The 15,361-nt window shown below is 41.7% G+C and overlaps 2 protein-coding genes across 4 annotated transcripts in view; both read left to right on the top strand.

Moving 5' to 3' along the window:
• ryk (receptor like tyrosine kinase) overlaps positions 1-7,402 on the top strand; it is a 42,214-nt gene extending 34,812 nt beyond the window's left edge. For all 3 annotated transcript variants that reach the window (XM_031872891.1, XM_031872894.1, XM_031872893.1), the window contains 5 exons: positions 171-303; positions 2,744-2,853; positions 2,959-3,118; positions 4,959-5,095; positions 6,652-7,402. In XM_031872891.1, the coding sequence (XP_031728751.1) occupies positions 171-303; positions 2,744-2,853; positions 2,959-3,118; positions 4,959-5,095; positions 6,652-6,763 (652 nt within the window). In that variant the 3' untranslated portion in view covers positions 6,764-7,402. The remainder of the gene's footprint in view (positions 1-170; positions 304-2,743; positions 2,854-2,958; positions 3,119-4,958; positions 5,096-6,651) is intronic.
• A 2,644-nt stretch (positions 7,403-10,046) lies between these two features.
• Positions 10,047-15,361, top strand: part of slco2a1 (solute carrier organic anion transporter family, member 2A1) — a 33,661-nt gene continuing 28,346 nt past the window's right edge. The window contains exon 1 of the mRNA XM_031872895.1: positions 10,047-10,946. Coding sequence (XP_031728755.1) covers positions 10,887-10,946 — 60 coding nt within the window. The 5' untranslated portion in view covers positions 10,047-10,886. The remainder of the gene's footprint in view (positions 10,947-15,361) is intronic.

A 15,361-nucleotide genomic window follows, 5' to 3' on the forward strand; every position in this document is an offset into this window, starting at 1 on the left:
CACACACACACACACACACACACACACACACACACACACACACACACGCGCGCTAACATGCACTTCCATCTTCCAAGAATCCCTTTGATGTACACATGTACCTGAACAGTATGTGCAGCCGTGTTACACGCAGTTCCTGTTCCTCAGTCGGTCTGTCTGTCTGCACTCAGAAACCTGTTGCCCATAAGTAACGTGTGCACGGAGGATGGTGAGAGGCCCATGGTGCTGTTGCCTTTCATGGCTTGGGGGAATCTCAAGCTGTTCCTGCGGCAATGCAAGCTCGCCGAGGCCAACAACCCACAGGTAAGCATGCATATTCACAAAAACAAAAAACACTTATGAAACCATTAAGATAAACGCCTCAAATGTAAGCCGTGTATGGCATTGCACCGAGACTTTTATTAAGCTGTAAAAGTGAATCCCCCAAATTGGAAGAAAAGTCTGATTCGATCCAAGAGTCGCACCTGAAAGAACGTTTTGTGCGTTTGCAGCAATCAACACAAAGTTCACACCAACCAGTAACTACTGTTTACCCTGTTATTAGGACTGTTGATATAGTCATGAAGCCGGTGCTCAAGGCAGAGATTTTTTTGCATTATGTGTAGACAATCGGGCTTTTGTACACGTTAACCCCGGGGAGTCTTAGATGTGCTTGGCAAAGCCACAGCACAAATTCAATCAATCAGCTGCAAAATACAGATGTAGCAAACACTCTGCAATCACAAGACGAAGCTTGCCATACATTTGCATTCATGAAAAACGGCTTTGTACAGTTTCAGGTAACACACATCAGCACCTTCGTTCTCTGCAATCTCACTAAGTACTTTTGGCAGTTGTAGGAGACAAAGACATAGTCGTTAAGTTGCGCTGTTGCAATAGACATCGACCTATAAATCAGAGGTGCATCAGTGCATGGGAGATACAGCACTGAGGGGAAGGGGAACATCTGGTTTGGGAGGTAAAGCACTGAGGAGGAGGAGGAGAAGAAAAGAAAAATAGGTGTTGACCCTTTTCACAGTTTGTACTTTTTCCGCTGACGAACCAACTGTCTGCAGGGTGGATACAGAGATCCGGACGGGTACCACGTCTCAGTTTTACTCGAGGTTGTTGACATAAAATGTTATTTTCTCCGTCCACTGATTGCCAAGACTTTGTTTTCCTGTGTTTGTGGGATTCATTAATTTAAGTTGTATCACACTGTCCACTGCCAGATAAGATTAAACGGCCTTAAAAAAATCCCCCGTGTGTGTCCGAGCCAGGGATTGTGCGGTGGAGTGAATTGGATCGAATACAAAAATATATACAGATAATGTGTGTGTGAAAAAAAAAAAAAAAAAAAAAAAAAAAAAAAAAATTTGTGAAAAAAAAAAAAAAAAAAAAAAAAAAAAAAAATCTGGTCCCCCTGGTTTCTTTTAGTGCTCCTTTAGGCATTTGCAAAATTCTGAAAACACTTTATTGAACTGTTTAGCTGCGAAATGAGCAAGTTGTTTTCAACATACCGACCGGGTCACAAACGAAACACAAAACAAACTTTATTTAATGTCGGACTCCCACTCAAACCTCTCAGTAAGGGATTTTCTTTGTCATTTAAATCAAATTTACTCTCTGTCTGTTTGACAAATTTCCCCTTGGGGATGAATAAAGTATATTTCTATTCTATACACAGTTCAGCAGTGTCAATGATGTAATTTTACATTTCAACACGCATCATCTCTAGCTTTTGTACCGCGAACCAAAAAATAAGAGTCTGCAGCCACGTAAGCCGTTCTGTGAGGCTGTACTTGAGCACAGTGAAGCATTGACCTCAGCAGCATGGTTGTATAAAGAGAAGATGTTGTTCGTATGAAAGTTGCCCATGAAGGCGCATGAGGCCCAAAAACGTTAGCCTTCCTTGGAATAGAATTACCTGGATCTTCCACACTGCTTCCTCATCCATGAAGCGCATACAGTAACCGCACTAGCGTTTACTTTAACTCCGCCTCCCAACTGCTCGGCTATTCGGCTATTGGTGTATTTTACAACTTCCAGGATAAGGGCAACAGAAGTGTTCGTACTGGAAAGTTGATTAACTTCAACAGAAAATCTCCGCTGAGTTACAGGCATCTTTTTCTCAATGTAAGTCTATTGGCAAAAGTCTTTTTGGGCACGTGACGCGATGCAATGAGGAGCTGGAAGTTGTGATTACAGGGTTTGGCCACGATGTCAAATTTAGCTTCAAAGCCGGGCGCTCTTCCTGAGTGCACGGTCAGCATGCAAATATGCTCACAATGACAACGCTAACATGTTCATCATCGAAGTAAAAACAATCTAAGTTTATCATGCTAACATATGCTAGATGGCATTAAATGTAAAAATGTAAATCAACTTTTATTTATTGTACACAGTAACCTTTAACCCAGCCGAGTATTATGAACAGTGGGAAGCTACTACACAGCGTCCCGAGGGCCAGTTGGTGGGGGTCAAATCCTTGCTCAAGGGCACCTCGGCAGTGCCTTTTCAGCCTTACTCTTGCATTTAAAGTCTGAAATAGTCTTTGTGATGTTACTCCCAACTTTGCCCCGAGTCAAAGGAAATGAGAATAATTTGACACAGAAGACCAATTTCACCACAGCAAAGTCAGGCCATCTGTGTTCTCCTGTCCCCACTCCCTCCCTTTGTTGTGTTTTTCCTGTCTGCTTCTCAACTGCACATTGCCTCTCACTCTCTCACTCTCTCTCTCTCACTCTCACTCTCACTCACACAGGCGGTCTCTCAACAAGACTTGGTTTACATGGCCATCCAGATCGCATGTGGAATGAGCTACCTGGCTCGCAGGGAGGTCATACACAAAGACCTCGCTGCCAGGAACTGTGTGTAAGTGTCCCTGGCATTCGCCCTCATTTCTTCTTTCAATTGATTTGGTAGTAATGTAATTACTTACAACATTTGTGTCGCTCTCGTCTCGCCCACCCCCCACAGCATTGACGACAACATGCAGGTGAAGATAACAGACAATGCCCTTGCCCGAGACCTATTTCCCATGGATTACCACTGTCTGGGGGATAATGAGAACAGGCCCGTCCGCTGGATGGCCCTGGAAAGCTTGGTCAACAACGACTTCTCCAGTGCGAGTGACGTGGTAAGAGCTGCTTGATAAGCAGTTGACTTGCAACAACAACCGTCCAATAGATGGAGGATCTGAGGACAGTGTATCCACTGTAAAAACCTTTCCATGCCTCTCAGGAGTTCTTTTGCCTCCGCATCCTCTCGTGAAAACGATACCTCAGAAACGCCGGGAGGAAATGTCTTCAAATTTGCCACAAACTTTCCACCTGGACTCAGGAAGGGAGGTGTTGAGCACCATGTGTCTCTTTCCTGTCTCAGAATAGCGGAGCGGGCGCGGCGGAGACAGTCGGGAAGCCCGACAGATCCTTAGAGAGACGACTCAGATATCAGCCAGACATGCCCCCACCCCTCTGAATTCCTCTTACCAGAATCGGCTTTATTGGCCATGTATGCTTTTGCATACATGGAATTTGTCTTACAGTCAACAGAGCATTACCAACCAACTAAACGTTAGGGGAAGTCCAGACAAGTACTTGGAGCTGTGTAGCATCATCCGAGCGTCACACATGCCAGAGTTACGCACATCAGTGACCCGTAGCCTGATGTCTGTGGTCACTACTCGAGTGACTTATTGGCATGTTTAGCCCTTGTAGGGAATGTTGGCAGTGGCCTGGGCACCGGTGTTGGAAACAGGGTGGGTTAATGTACATCATGTTTTTTTCCTCCCTAAGAAGCCCACCCATCACTGCGCCCCGCGTCCTCAATCACTCCCTTCACTTCCTTTTAAAGGTTCGGTGTCACCGCGCTAAAGGTTAAGACACACTAACACAACAGAAACCTGCTCTGTGTTGTATTGTGTTCAAAAGTCACGGTCAGGTTGGTTTTATTTCAGATAACGATTAGCCGAGTCCTGAAATAGAGTGCTGCAGGGATGAGTGTGACTATTTTTGTAGGCCAACCACAAAAAGAAAATGGGATTTTTCCATCGCATTTTGGATAATTGCAAAAAAAAATAAGTTCTGTGAGAAACATAACTTTATGACACGATTGGTTCAGCAAGATAATCTCCACAAAAGATCACCACTTTTATGACTTTTTTTTAAGTGTGAAAGCAATCGCCGGGAGTAGAAAACTAACGTTAGGCTGTAAACAAACTACACCCTGATCACATGAGTGATGATGTTTTGTAGTCTTAATTAGCCACTTGTTAGCAACTGCCTTTTTTCAAGACACACAAAAGCTTCTAAATTCGTGAGAGGGGTATTTACGTTATGTTGTAGAACAAAACGTTAAAATCTCTTCAGCTTGTGTTAACCACAGACCTTAATATTACCAAAAACACATTTACAAAGAAGAAAATGATTTTGATACGAGGGAACCCAAAGTGCAAAAATGCTGACTCATTTACGGGGTTTTGGGACTCATTCCTGCAGCACACTTCACCAAATAAATGCTGCGTCATCACCTTCCGTGAACTCTTTAGTTTGAACAGTGACCTCAGACACGGGTCAATAGTAAGAGTAACACGGATATGGGAACACCTCTCTTCCTTGTTTCCTCCCGAAGGGTCCGCTCAACAACACACACAGGGCGGGGCCCTCGCTGACACGGGGCCCTTGAACCCTCGGCCTTCCTAAACACAACGGCCACCCGACTGTTTACGTTCAGCCGCTCAACAAAACACTTGCTGCAATGATTCACATTCCATATTAAATGTTTTTTACATAATTTCCTTGCATTGTTCCCACGGAACATTTTTTTGTATTTAACTGCACCGCTGGCTTTCCACACTCTGAATAGAAAGCGGTCGTGTTCATCTGGTGTGATGAAGACGCATTAAAAAGACAAACGGCTGTTTAGAAAATGAATGCTCAGCGCTTTAATCAACAGCGCCTGTTGTGTTTTTTCTGCAGTGGGCCTTCGGAGTGACGCTGTGGGAGCTGATGACTCTGGGTCAGACCCCCTACGTGGACATCGACCCTTTCGAGATGTCGGCCTACCTGAAGGATGGGTACCGAATAGCACAACCAATCAACTGCCCAGATGAACTGTACGTTGACTCACAGAGCAAACACCACATTTTATTTTAGAGAGACGAAACGAGAGTTGAGAAAATAATCTGCTGATTAATCAAGAATGAAAGTCGGCATTAGTTGCAGTCATAATCAGATGTACGTGAGATCAACTTATTTTTTGCACGATAATTAAAATAAATATCAAACGGAGAAATAAAAAGAGCAAAAACAATATTATTAATAGAAAAAGGAAGTAATCAAGGATCAACAAAAACAGATATGGTCAGGTATTGACTTTGAGAAACAGCAGTCGATAAACCTTTACAAGGCATGTTAAAACAAACACACAATGAACCTAAAAATCCATTTTATCAAAACAGAAGTATCATCTTCTAAAGTTTCAACCAAAGGGAGTCTGAAAACACTGATGGATAGATTGGCCTATCTCCAAATCATGTTCATTAAATGTACTAATAAGCAGTTAATCATTTTGTGACATGCCTGAACTCTGGCTCATCCTTGTCATCGACATAAACGCGTGATGTAAGTTTATGAAGCGTGTCACAGCAGGCCAATCAGATAGAAATGTAGAGTTGCTAAACCTTAAGCTTATCAACGACCTCGCAACTCTGAAAAAACACTGGCAGCCTGAACTTTATGAAGACGTTATTATCTTTCATTTTCACATTTTAATCAATATTTTTTTCACAAATTTCAACAGAACACTCGGTTCAAAATACAGCCTTTTATTTTCATGATTATGCTCATGTGATTCACAGCCCTGCCATCTCTTTCCACCGTCCTCACTTGCTTTTCCCAACATTAAAACCTTTTGTCTCAAATCGGGATGCGTCATTTAATTATACACTTAACTTTTTATTATATTTTAGTGTGGTCAACCAATCATCTTTTTTTTAATAATTAAGGAATAGTATCCGTTCATGTCTGAGCTTCAGAGACACTAAATCCATCATACAGTATATGCTTTGTAAATTCTTTTTAACCCACCAAAAAACACACGTGTGCTGGAAATCCCACGGGAAGTTTTAAATATCCACAAAGGCATCGGTCAACAATCGTCTGAAATCTGTTGGACCGCTGCACACGGTTTCCTTCTAAATACAATGGTGGTGAGGTGACAGCTTTCTTTCCCAAATTATTAGAGGTGGCAAAATATATGTTTTAGGGGAATGCGTTGATTAATAAAATGATTACTTCTCCCTCGTTTGTATCAGCGCTGGACAGGCAGCTCCTGTTTCAGTTTGACAGCAGCTCTACATCACCCTCACTCTCTCTCCCACTGCATCCTGTCTCACACACACACAACTAGTCATTGCATGTAAAAGAAATACACATACATATATATTTATTACGGGGTTAATAATACCAGAACAAACTCAAAACAAAAACATTGTAACGTCTTCCACTGTCTACATTTTTTCTTGTAAGTTGAGTTATTTCTGAAAATATTACCCCCCTCATCTGGCTCCGTTTTCTTTATTTTCATTTTCTTTACCTACAATGCATCCAGAAGGGCCAGCGTGACCCTGAAGTTGCTGGTGGACAGACATTTGATCCCTCTGTGTTGCAGGTTCGCGGTGATGGCGTGCTGCTGGGCCCTGGACCCGGAGGAGAGGCCCAAGTTCCAGCAGCTGGTTCAGTGTCTCACAGAGTTCCACGCGGCGTTGGGTGCTTACGTGTGAAGACAAGCGAAGGACTTCAACACTGAAGGCCGGTGGACGCTATTCATAAGGAACACGTGTATGAAAACGTGCCTTATCAGACGAACGAGCAGACTTAAGTCCTGATGATTTTATTCTGTACAGTTCTTTTTTGGAGTTTTTATATAGTTGAATTCCCTTTTTACAGCATAGCAAAGTAAAAGGATTCTTTATTGAATATTGTTTCGTCTGCTTCGAAAGCGTCTAGAAATGGCAAACATGGTGCTCTTTCCTTGCATTCCCGGACATTTACGCGCCAGCGGACACCTTTTTTTTTTCTTTTTTTTTTTTTTTTTTTTTTCTTTTTTTTTTTTTATTAAAGAACAATTGAAGCCTCTGACAACCTGGTTTCAAACACAGTATTTTCTACAGTTTTGTAACTTAGTGAAGCAGCGTCAGTTGTAGATGTGATGTGGCTGAGAGGAAGCGGAATGATTTAGGTACCAAAGTAGACTCGAGGGCTTCTGTCGTGTAACCACACTGTCGAACACGCTGCTCCACTCGGTACGAGAGGCCTCTGTGGTTCGTTCACGGTTTCATCTGGATGACTCCGTGGATCAGACGTATGGACGCCACAGCTTGGACAAGAGCAAAGCTACTTTTTCTTTTCTAACAACATCCGGACTGAATTTTGGACACCGTTGTTATTTGAAAAGCCACCACCTTCTTCCTCTTTTGTACATTTTTATCACAACCCCCAAACAGATCTATTATTACGTCTCTATTTTATAAGCTTGATTGTTCTGCGTCAGAACACAGCCCTTCACATGATTTGTTTTTTTTATGACTTTATGGTGAGTAACTAGAACACAAATAATCACTGTGAACACATAAAAGCTGCCGACCAGCTTGGTCTAATCGTATCCTCACACCTCTAACATCTTTGCGATGTCTTTATGGTCACTGCATGTTGAATTAAGGTTGTTAAACTGCTTCCCGATTTCATATCCACAAATTAAATGGGATCTTTTAAATATAGAACGTCTACTTAATTTAATTTAATTTTTTCCTCCACCTCGGTGTCGCTCGCTGAGCACAACGGCTCTCGTCTTTGTTTTAGGGAGAACACCTGATACCTGATGTTTGTTTTGTACCACGAAAGCCGCAGTTGAAGCCGAGTGTTTTGGTACGAGAATGTTCTTCTGTTTTGCCTGCAAAGCTTCAAACCACAGGGATGCCTTTTGCTGTTCAACCTTCCCGCTGTTAGAAACAAAGGAGCCAAGTGTTGATACTCAAGTAGCTGTGTTACCAGAAATCAGCACCCACATGCATGTAATGTAAGAACAATGTTATGGTTTCTTCTTTTTCTCAGTTTCCAATCAAGCTGCCTTTGTTTAGCTTCTTCAGCTTTTGGCTGAAGTTGATGTCATATGAAACGCTGCGATTCTTCTCGCTGTTGTCATGGAAAGTTTAGCAAAATGTAATTTGTGCAGAATCCTTTAAGTCCTCGCTCTTACATGCAACCAATGTATTTGTAGCAGGCATTCTGCAGCGGGTCTGCTGCAAAACGTTGGGAGGGAAAATCCACCTCAAAATCACTTTTGGACATTTTTAAAAATATATATATATATATATTTTTGTTTTGTTTAAATTAAAACCAGCGATGGACAATATTTGTTACTTTTATTCTGTGTGGGTTTCAATGTCAACCTTATAAATTTGTTCACTTTTTTTCACATTTTATGGTGTTTCACTCACACATTCTCTCAATTTCGTGCCTCTATTTTTAGTTTTTTTTTTTGTGGTGGTGCAGTGTTGCCATTTCTTTGGATAACCAGCTAAACGTCAGTGGTGTGAAGACAACATCCTGTCATCGGTCACAGTGTCACAGCTCTGCACCGTCCTACCGTTTCCTCACCAGCAGCAGTCATAATAGACAGTAATGCAATGCAGCCACAGGACGTGTTGAGTAAGTGGACGTTGTTGTCACCAGACTGTTGTGTCACCACAGCGTGGGCTTTACTGAGTAATCTAAAGTCTGCAGAGTTACATCCCAACGTTTGACGGGGTTTTCTGAATTTAGTTAAGACACACGTATCCAGATAACTGTAAACCTGCCATTTAGAAGAACAGGCCCCTGTTCATACTTGTAGCATCGTATAAAAAAAAAATATTATTATTATTATTATGTTATTGCCGTTCTGACATTTTGACACTGCTATTTATTTTATTTTGTCTACTCGCATGTAATTTAATCGTGATACAACTCTGAAAAGGGACGCCTCTTGTTCTCACCTTTCGATTGGTTGAACCATAATGTCACTTGGACACACTAATATTGTCCTTAATGTTTGGGGGGTTAAAGCTATGGTAGGCAATCTTGAGAAACTACCAAAAGTACGGTAGATGTAAAAAAAAAAAAAAAAGATCCTAAAGAAAAATCCGATTATTACATTTGGGCTGAGTGAAATCATTGGACGGGCTTTTTTTTTGTCAGAGCATTTAATCCATTGATTGCTCTCAGGATGCAGAAGAGACTTTCAACAAATACTACAACTACAAATGTTTTTTTTTTTTAAAGATTACCAACCCTGTCTTTAATTCACGGGCAACGCTTTCTGTAAAACCCATATCAACATTGTATTGTAGTCACGTGCATAATACATCACAGAGCTGCTATGATCCTTAATAATGTATGGGGATGTCTCACAACAGCAGTTTTTATTACAAGTATGATCCTAATGGTTGAGCTCAATTATCACGTTCGCTCTCAATCACTCGATTAATTTCGCTCTGATGTTTTCTGTATATCGAGGTGATTTATGACCGTGACTCATGACGGGTGACTGTTCACTGCCTGCGTCAAGTGCAGTAAGCGTGCATAGATAATGTTCAGACAAACCGACGGTTAACAGCAGGCCAATGCCCGGGCCTTGAGAGAGCGCGTCAGATGTTCAGTGGAAACGTCTTGTTTTAGGAACTGAGAGGAAACACCAGACCAAACAACACAATCTCTCATCCAGTCTGTGAGGTTATGGAAGTGTATATATGGCGGGGGGGGGTAGTTGGTCCTGAATTCCATTTAGCTGCTTCAGGGTCATGGTATTGTGCATGTCGGCTCACTGACACTGTCACAGTGTATTTGTATACAACAAAGCCGTGATTAATGTTGTGAGGAACACCTGTGCTTTTTCTGCTGTGACCAGTTGAAATGCCTGCTCTGAAAAAAAAGGCGTATTGCATGATTCCAGAAGTGTTTGACTAAATATATATAAATTTAAAGTAACTGTGTAGCATTTAGGGGGATCTATTGGCAGAAAATTGAATAAAATATTAATAAGTGTTTACTTTTGTGTAAAAATCCCCTGAAAATAAGAATAGTTTCCTTTTTCTTAGAATATATAAGGTGCCTTCAAATCCTACACACTGGCCCTTTAAAGCGGACAAACGTGAATGAATAAATAAATGAAGATTCCATAGTCGTGACAACTGTATTCTTAGCAGTTTAAACAGGTTTAGCCTAGCTTTTTGTGGATTTCTAAAAGTTTTGTGTCATCTTTTAGTTCATTGCAAGATGAGTAAAAAATGAACTCCCCTGGACTACGTTGCCACTTAGTTGAACGTGTGGTGAAATAAAACGCCTCCGGGAGCTACAGTGTAGCTGCTACACTGACACTCATTCATGAGCAGAGGTCCGTCAGTAGGCCTTTCTCATTAGCTCCAGTGCTGCATACCTCACTTAATGAAGCATTAAGCCTGTTGCTGCCGCCGCTGGAGAACAAAGCCCGGGTTTAGCTGAAATGATGGTAACACTCCTTATTAACAATGACCGTAAATGTTCCCTGAATCTCAGTCTATAGTCTTCTTTTTTTTTTTAATTGTTGGGTTCACGCTCTCTGCAGGTGAGTGTGGCACACCTTCGTGCGTGCGTGCGTGAGTGACTCGGCCAATCAACGCGCGGGGACTGTCTGTTCTCACTTTCACAACTTTCAAAACATTTACGCGTGGAGCTGTGGGCTGAGTCCAATTACATCACCGACAGTCACAAAAAAAAAAAAAAAGGAGTTCAGCTCACCGGCGGGTGGGGGAAACAAAGACAACCTCTGACACACACAACCCGAGAGGCTCGAGCTCAGTGGAGCGCGCGAGGACGAGAGCTGAACTAATGGACGTACTTTCCTCCAAAGCCATGAAGAAATCAAAGACGATATGCTGCAGCATAAAGGTAGGCATCAGTGCGCGCGGGCGAGTACTACTGCTTAATTAGCATGAAACGTCTTGTTTTGACCTGCAGCACTTGTTCCCCTCGTTGTTTATATTAGCACCTGAGCTACGTGTAATTTTAGAAGATTGCATAATGTTACACAGATATTTAATACTGAAGTAACAAAAAGACATGTGATTTTACGGTGTGTGTGTTTTCTTTCTCAGAAAACCTGCGCGTAGTGTCTCGTGGGTAGTGTTGCCTAAGACTAAACAGAGCTTCACCTTAGATAAACAAGTTCTGTCAAAATGTTCCTACTTCAAAAGACTTTCTTTAAGTCGTCGGTAGTGACCTAACTTGAGTTTCCTTGATACGTCTTTAGAAGAAAAGAGAACGTTTGACAGTCATTTAATGATGACGAGAAGAACAATGTTTTATCTTTGCTTTGTGAGAAGAAGATATTGCTGTCACCCTCAAACCGTTCACAATAATACTTATTATTTTACTTATTCGTGTTGTAGGGTGTTTCACAGAGTAATCCTAGTGCCACATAAAAATAGTTGATGAAAAATAACATCTCTAGGAGTCACAAATACTAATTTTCACTATTGATTAATCTGCTTATTATTTTCCTGATTTTGTGTTTTTTGTGCAACGTCAGAAATCAATGTTTCAGAGCCCAGTGTGAACCGATCAAATGTTTTGTCTGACCAACAGTCCCAAACTACCTAAATATTCATCACACGGTATTGTAAGAAGAGATACAGCAACAAATTCTCTCATTTTTGAGAGCCTCAAACCTCAGAATTTGTTCTTGAAAGATTACCTAATCGGTCATCAGAAAAGCTGCTAATTAATTTTCTGTCGATTCATTGGCTAATTGTTGCAGCTCTAGAAATGTCACTACTTCAGATGCATTTTTGATGTAGTAAAATGTTGACAGTTTTGTGTCATTAAATACATCTGTACGTCACTTCTGACAAAAACGTTTTGACGCGTCCAGTTGAAAGTTTGATACATTTTCTGCACCTCTGGCACCAACAGACAAAGTCTCACTTTGTAACCCCCACTGAGCACCAAAACAAACACCCGTGCTTCACTGTATGGCAATAACGGGAGAGAAACGGTCTGTTCCAGGGCCAGTGAGTAATAATAAGGCAAACCTCGGCGAGAAATGACATGTCTCCGTCATTGGTGTTGTGTGAATGGAGCGGGACTAATACGCCTGTACTCTGGAAGCCTGGACGAGAGCACTTGGGCAACTTCTACATTCCCACAAGGTGAAGACTTCAGTGTTTTTTATCTGAAGCATTCTCCCAAAGAGTGCAGCGGGTCCAGTTACTGCAAATCTTCTCTTGTTTGTCATTGAAAGTGCCCCCCCCCCCCATTGAAACCAAGGTGTACAGATATAGAGAGGGTGGAGGACGGTGAAACAGATCCCACAGACATCATCCCATCTCTCAAAATGGACGTGAACCTTTCGCCCATCTTGCACAGTATGAATGTAACTTTAGTTCCACACTATATATTTACATAATGGGAGTAGTTCGGATCAAAGCAGACGAAGCAGCAGGTTATGAGTCAGTAAGCCATTCGTGCAGCGGTGAGGAGGGGAGGCAGAGGAGTATTATTTAAATCAGTCAAGCTGTAATGCCAAAAACTCCTGATTACTGTTGGCCTCCTGTCCAGCAATTGTAACTAAAAAAATATTCTGAGTTCAAATCCCTTTGCTCTCAGCAGACAACAATGGTTTCACAGGGGGCAATCATATTCATCCATCTCTTCTTGACACCAGTACATGCTGTACGGTGCTCTGCTCTCTATTTGCCCAGCTTCATCAGGACATTTGTTTTTCGTGCTTATCTGCCGTGGGCTGCACCTATTCTGCGCCCGGGTTACACCATCAAACTCTCTTTAAGGACATCTCTGCCAAGTTTGGCACATGCTGTTTACATCCTGAACACTGCGAGAGAAATGTTCCAAAGCTCCTGTTCATTTCTCTCCACGCCTCAGTGCACCTGAGCACGTCTCTCACGGGCAATAGCTCAGTGTTTTGGGGAAAATACTGATCCATTTTCTTTTGGAGAGTTGGATAGGAAGACTGATAAAAGCAGCTGGCTACCTTAGCTTGATTAGACCATTACAAAAAGTGCTTAGCTTAGCACAAAGTTAGCTTAGCTTACCACAAAGATGGAAAACAGCTAGCCGCAGCTCTATTTGAACATAACAAAATCCCTCTACTAGCACTGCTAAAGCACTCTTATTTACACGCATCTTTTTTGTTTCAACTATACAAAAAAAAGCATGGCTCAGCACAAAGTTAGCTTAGCACTGACTGGAAACAAATAGGAAACAGCTAGCTGTAGCTCTCTTCGAACGTAACAAAATCCATTTACTAGCACCGCTAAAGAACTTTTTACATTATATTAACATTATATCTAGTTTTTTTTAATCCGTACAAAAAATTGCGTAGTTTAGCGCAAAGACTGGACACGAAGGTAAAACAGCTAGCCGTAGCTCTATTTAAACGTAACAAAATCCATCTACCACCACTGCTAAAGCACTCTTATTTACACGTTATATCTGGTTTGTTTAATCCGTACAAAAAATGTGCTTAGCACAAAGCTAGCTTAGCACAAAGGAGAAACAGCTAGCCGTAGCTCTGCTAAAGCAATCTCAGCAACGCATATCTGGTTTGTTTAAACGGTACAGAAAAGTGTGAAAACAACAGGTTGTGGTTTTATCTGCCAGACAAGACAACAGGAAGTCACTGCTCCCAGCCAAGAAATGCAGTAGTCTGGCACACAACCGCCTCGTTTAGACCATAATCACTTTAGCCCTTCATGTATATTTGTACTGATTAAACAGACAATGTATACAATATTTATAAGTATTTATGCTAAGCTAACCGTCTACTTTCTGTAGCCTTACATTTAGTGGACAGGCGAGTGCTTTCAATCTTTTCATCCAAATAAAGGAAATAAGAGATTTACCGATGGCTTTAAATCAGAGAAATTGCTCCTTTTGATCATGATGCTATTGTGCAGCAAAACCTTTGTTTGTTTCACAATGAAGGGAGGTGATTCTGTGGCTTTAGTTGCTTTCAAGTATCCTGGGAGACTTGAGTAGGTCGGGCATTTTTGTAGCAAAAAAAACACAACATTTGCATCCAGCATCGTGGCGATGTAAACGCGTTTGAAATTGAAGCATGAACTTCCCGCGATTCTTCCCCTCACAGCAGGGTCGAAGGCCGGGACAATGCAGAGGAGCAGAGGGTGCTCAAAAGGGATAAATATGTACATAATCCATGGAGGATTCAACTCCGTCCCGCTTGCAGGCATCAAATAGGCTTGTATTAACAGTGTGGGTAAATAATAAACCCTGCGTCTTCACAGTGTGACATAATGACCAGCTTGTGCTGACCTGTATTGCTGCTGCCCCACTTATCCAAGTGTCAACAATATGCACAACTCTTCATCAAGAAAAAATAACCTGCTATAATCTTTTATTAATAACGATCATGGGAGCAAGAAAATAGTTTTTTGCACTTTCTCACGCTAATGCGGAAATTTGAAAGCCAAATAGTCAGAAAGCCAGAGGCTTGTCTCTGAAACACGTTCTTTCTGCCAAGTGTTATCTGCAAAAAAACAAAATATAAATCCGACTTCGTTATAGGCTCAAGAGGATTTGAAGTTGACCTGAAGCTGTGTTTAAAGATTCTGACTCACAAACACCAGGCTCTTTGCCTGTCTGGGCAAAGGGATCCATTTAATGCGAAAATGAGGATGAAATATTAGCAACAGTGTGAAACCGTTTATTGTGTGTGCAAACAAGCCATAAAGCTAATTGCTTTAATAGGAGCATTAACTGTTCTGAGTCAAACAAAGACAGTGTACCCTCCCTCAGCCCACCTGGCAGCCGGCAAACAAACTGAAAGCTTTAAGATTTATCGCTGTTTTCACAGCAAACTCGGTCCTAATCTCAACACCTATCTCCTCTTTGCCGTCGTTTGTGCATTGGTGACCCCCAGGGCGGAGTCATCGGAGTTTGTTTGAACGCCTCCCCGGCACACAGGCAGGCGAGTGGCTCGTCCAGATGGGCGACATTGATCTTCTCCATATCTCTGGATCTGAAGAGGAAAGTCGTGCAATCAATTGGAGACACGTACAGCATCGCTTCAGGCTTTGGCTGACAACGAATCCAAAATATATTGTGTATATCTCTCCACGGTCCGGCTGTCGTCTTTACACTTCAGATTCAACAAACTTACTAGAGTAACTCTGTTTACATATAACATGACATTTGATTTGGTGAAAGGCTGCATAAAGGCTTGAGACTTAGAAAACAATGACTCCCATCTCACAGCTGTTGTTACTTTTTAGTTTAACATTATACATACAAAGCATATGACCAGATTATATATATATATATATGTA

This window comes from Anarrhichthys ocellatus, unplaced genomic scaffold (assembly GCF_004355925.1).
Source record: "Anarrhichthys ocellatus isolate YVR2014 unplaced genomic scaffold, GSC_Weel_1.0 scaffold67, whole genome shotgun sequence".
Lineage (NCBI taxonomy): Eukaryota > Metazoa > Chordata > Actinopteri > Perciformes > Anarhichadidae > Anarrhichthys > Anarrhichthys ocellatus.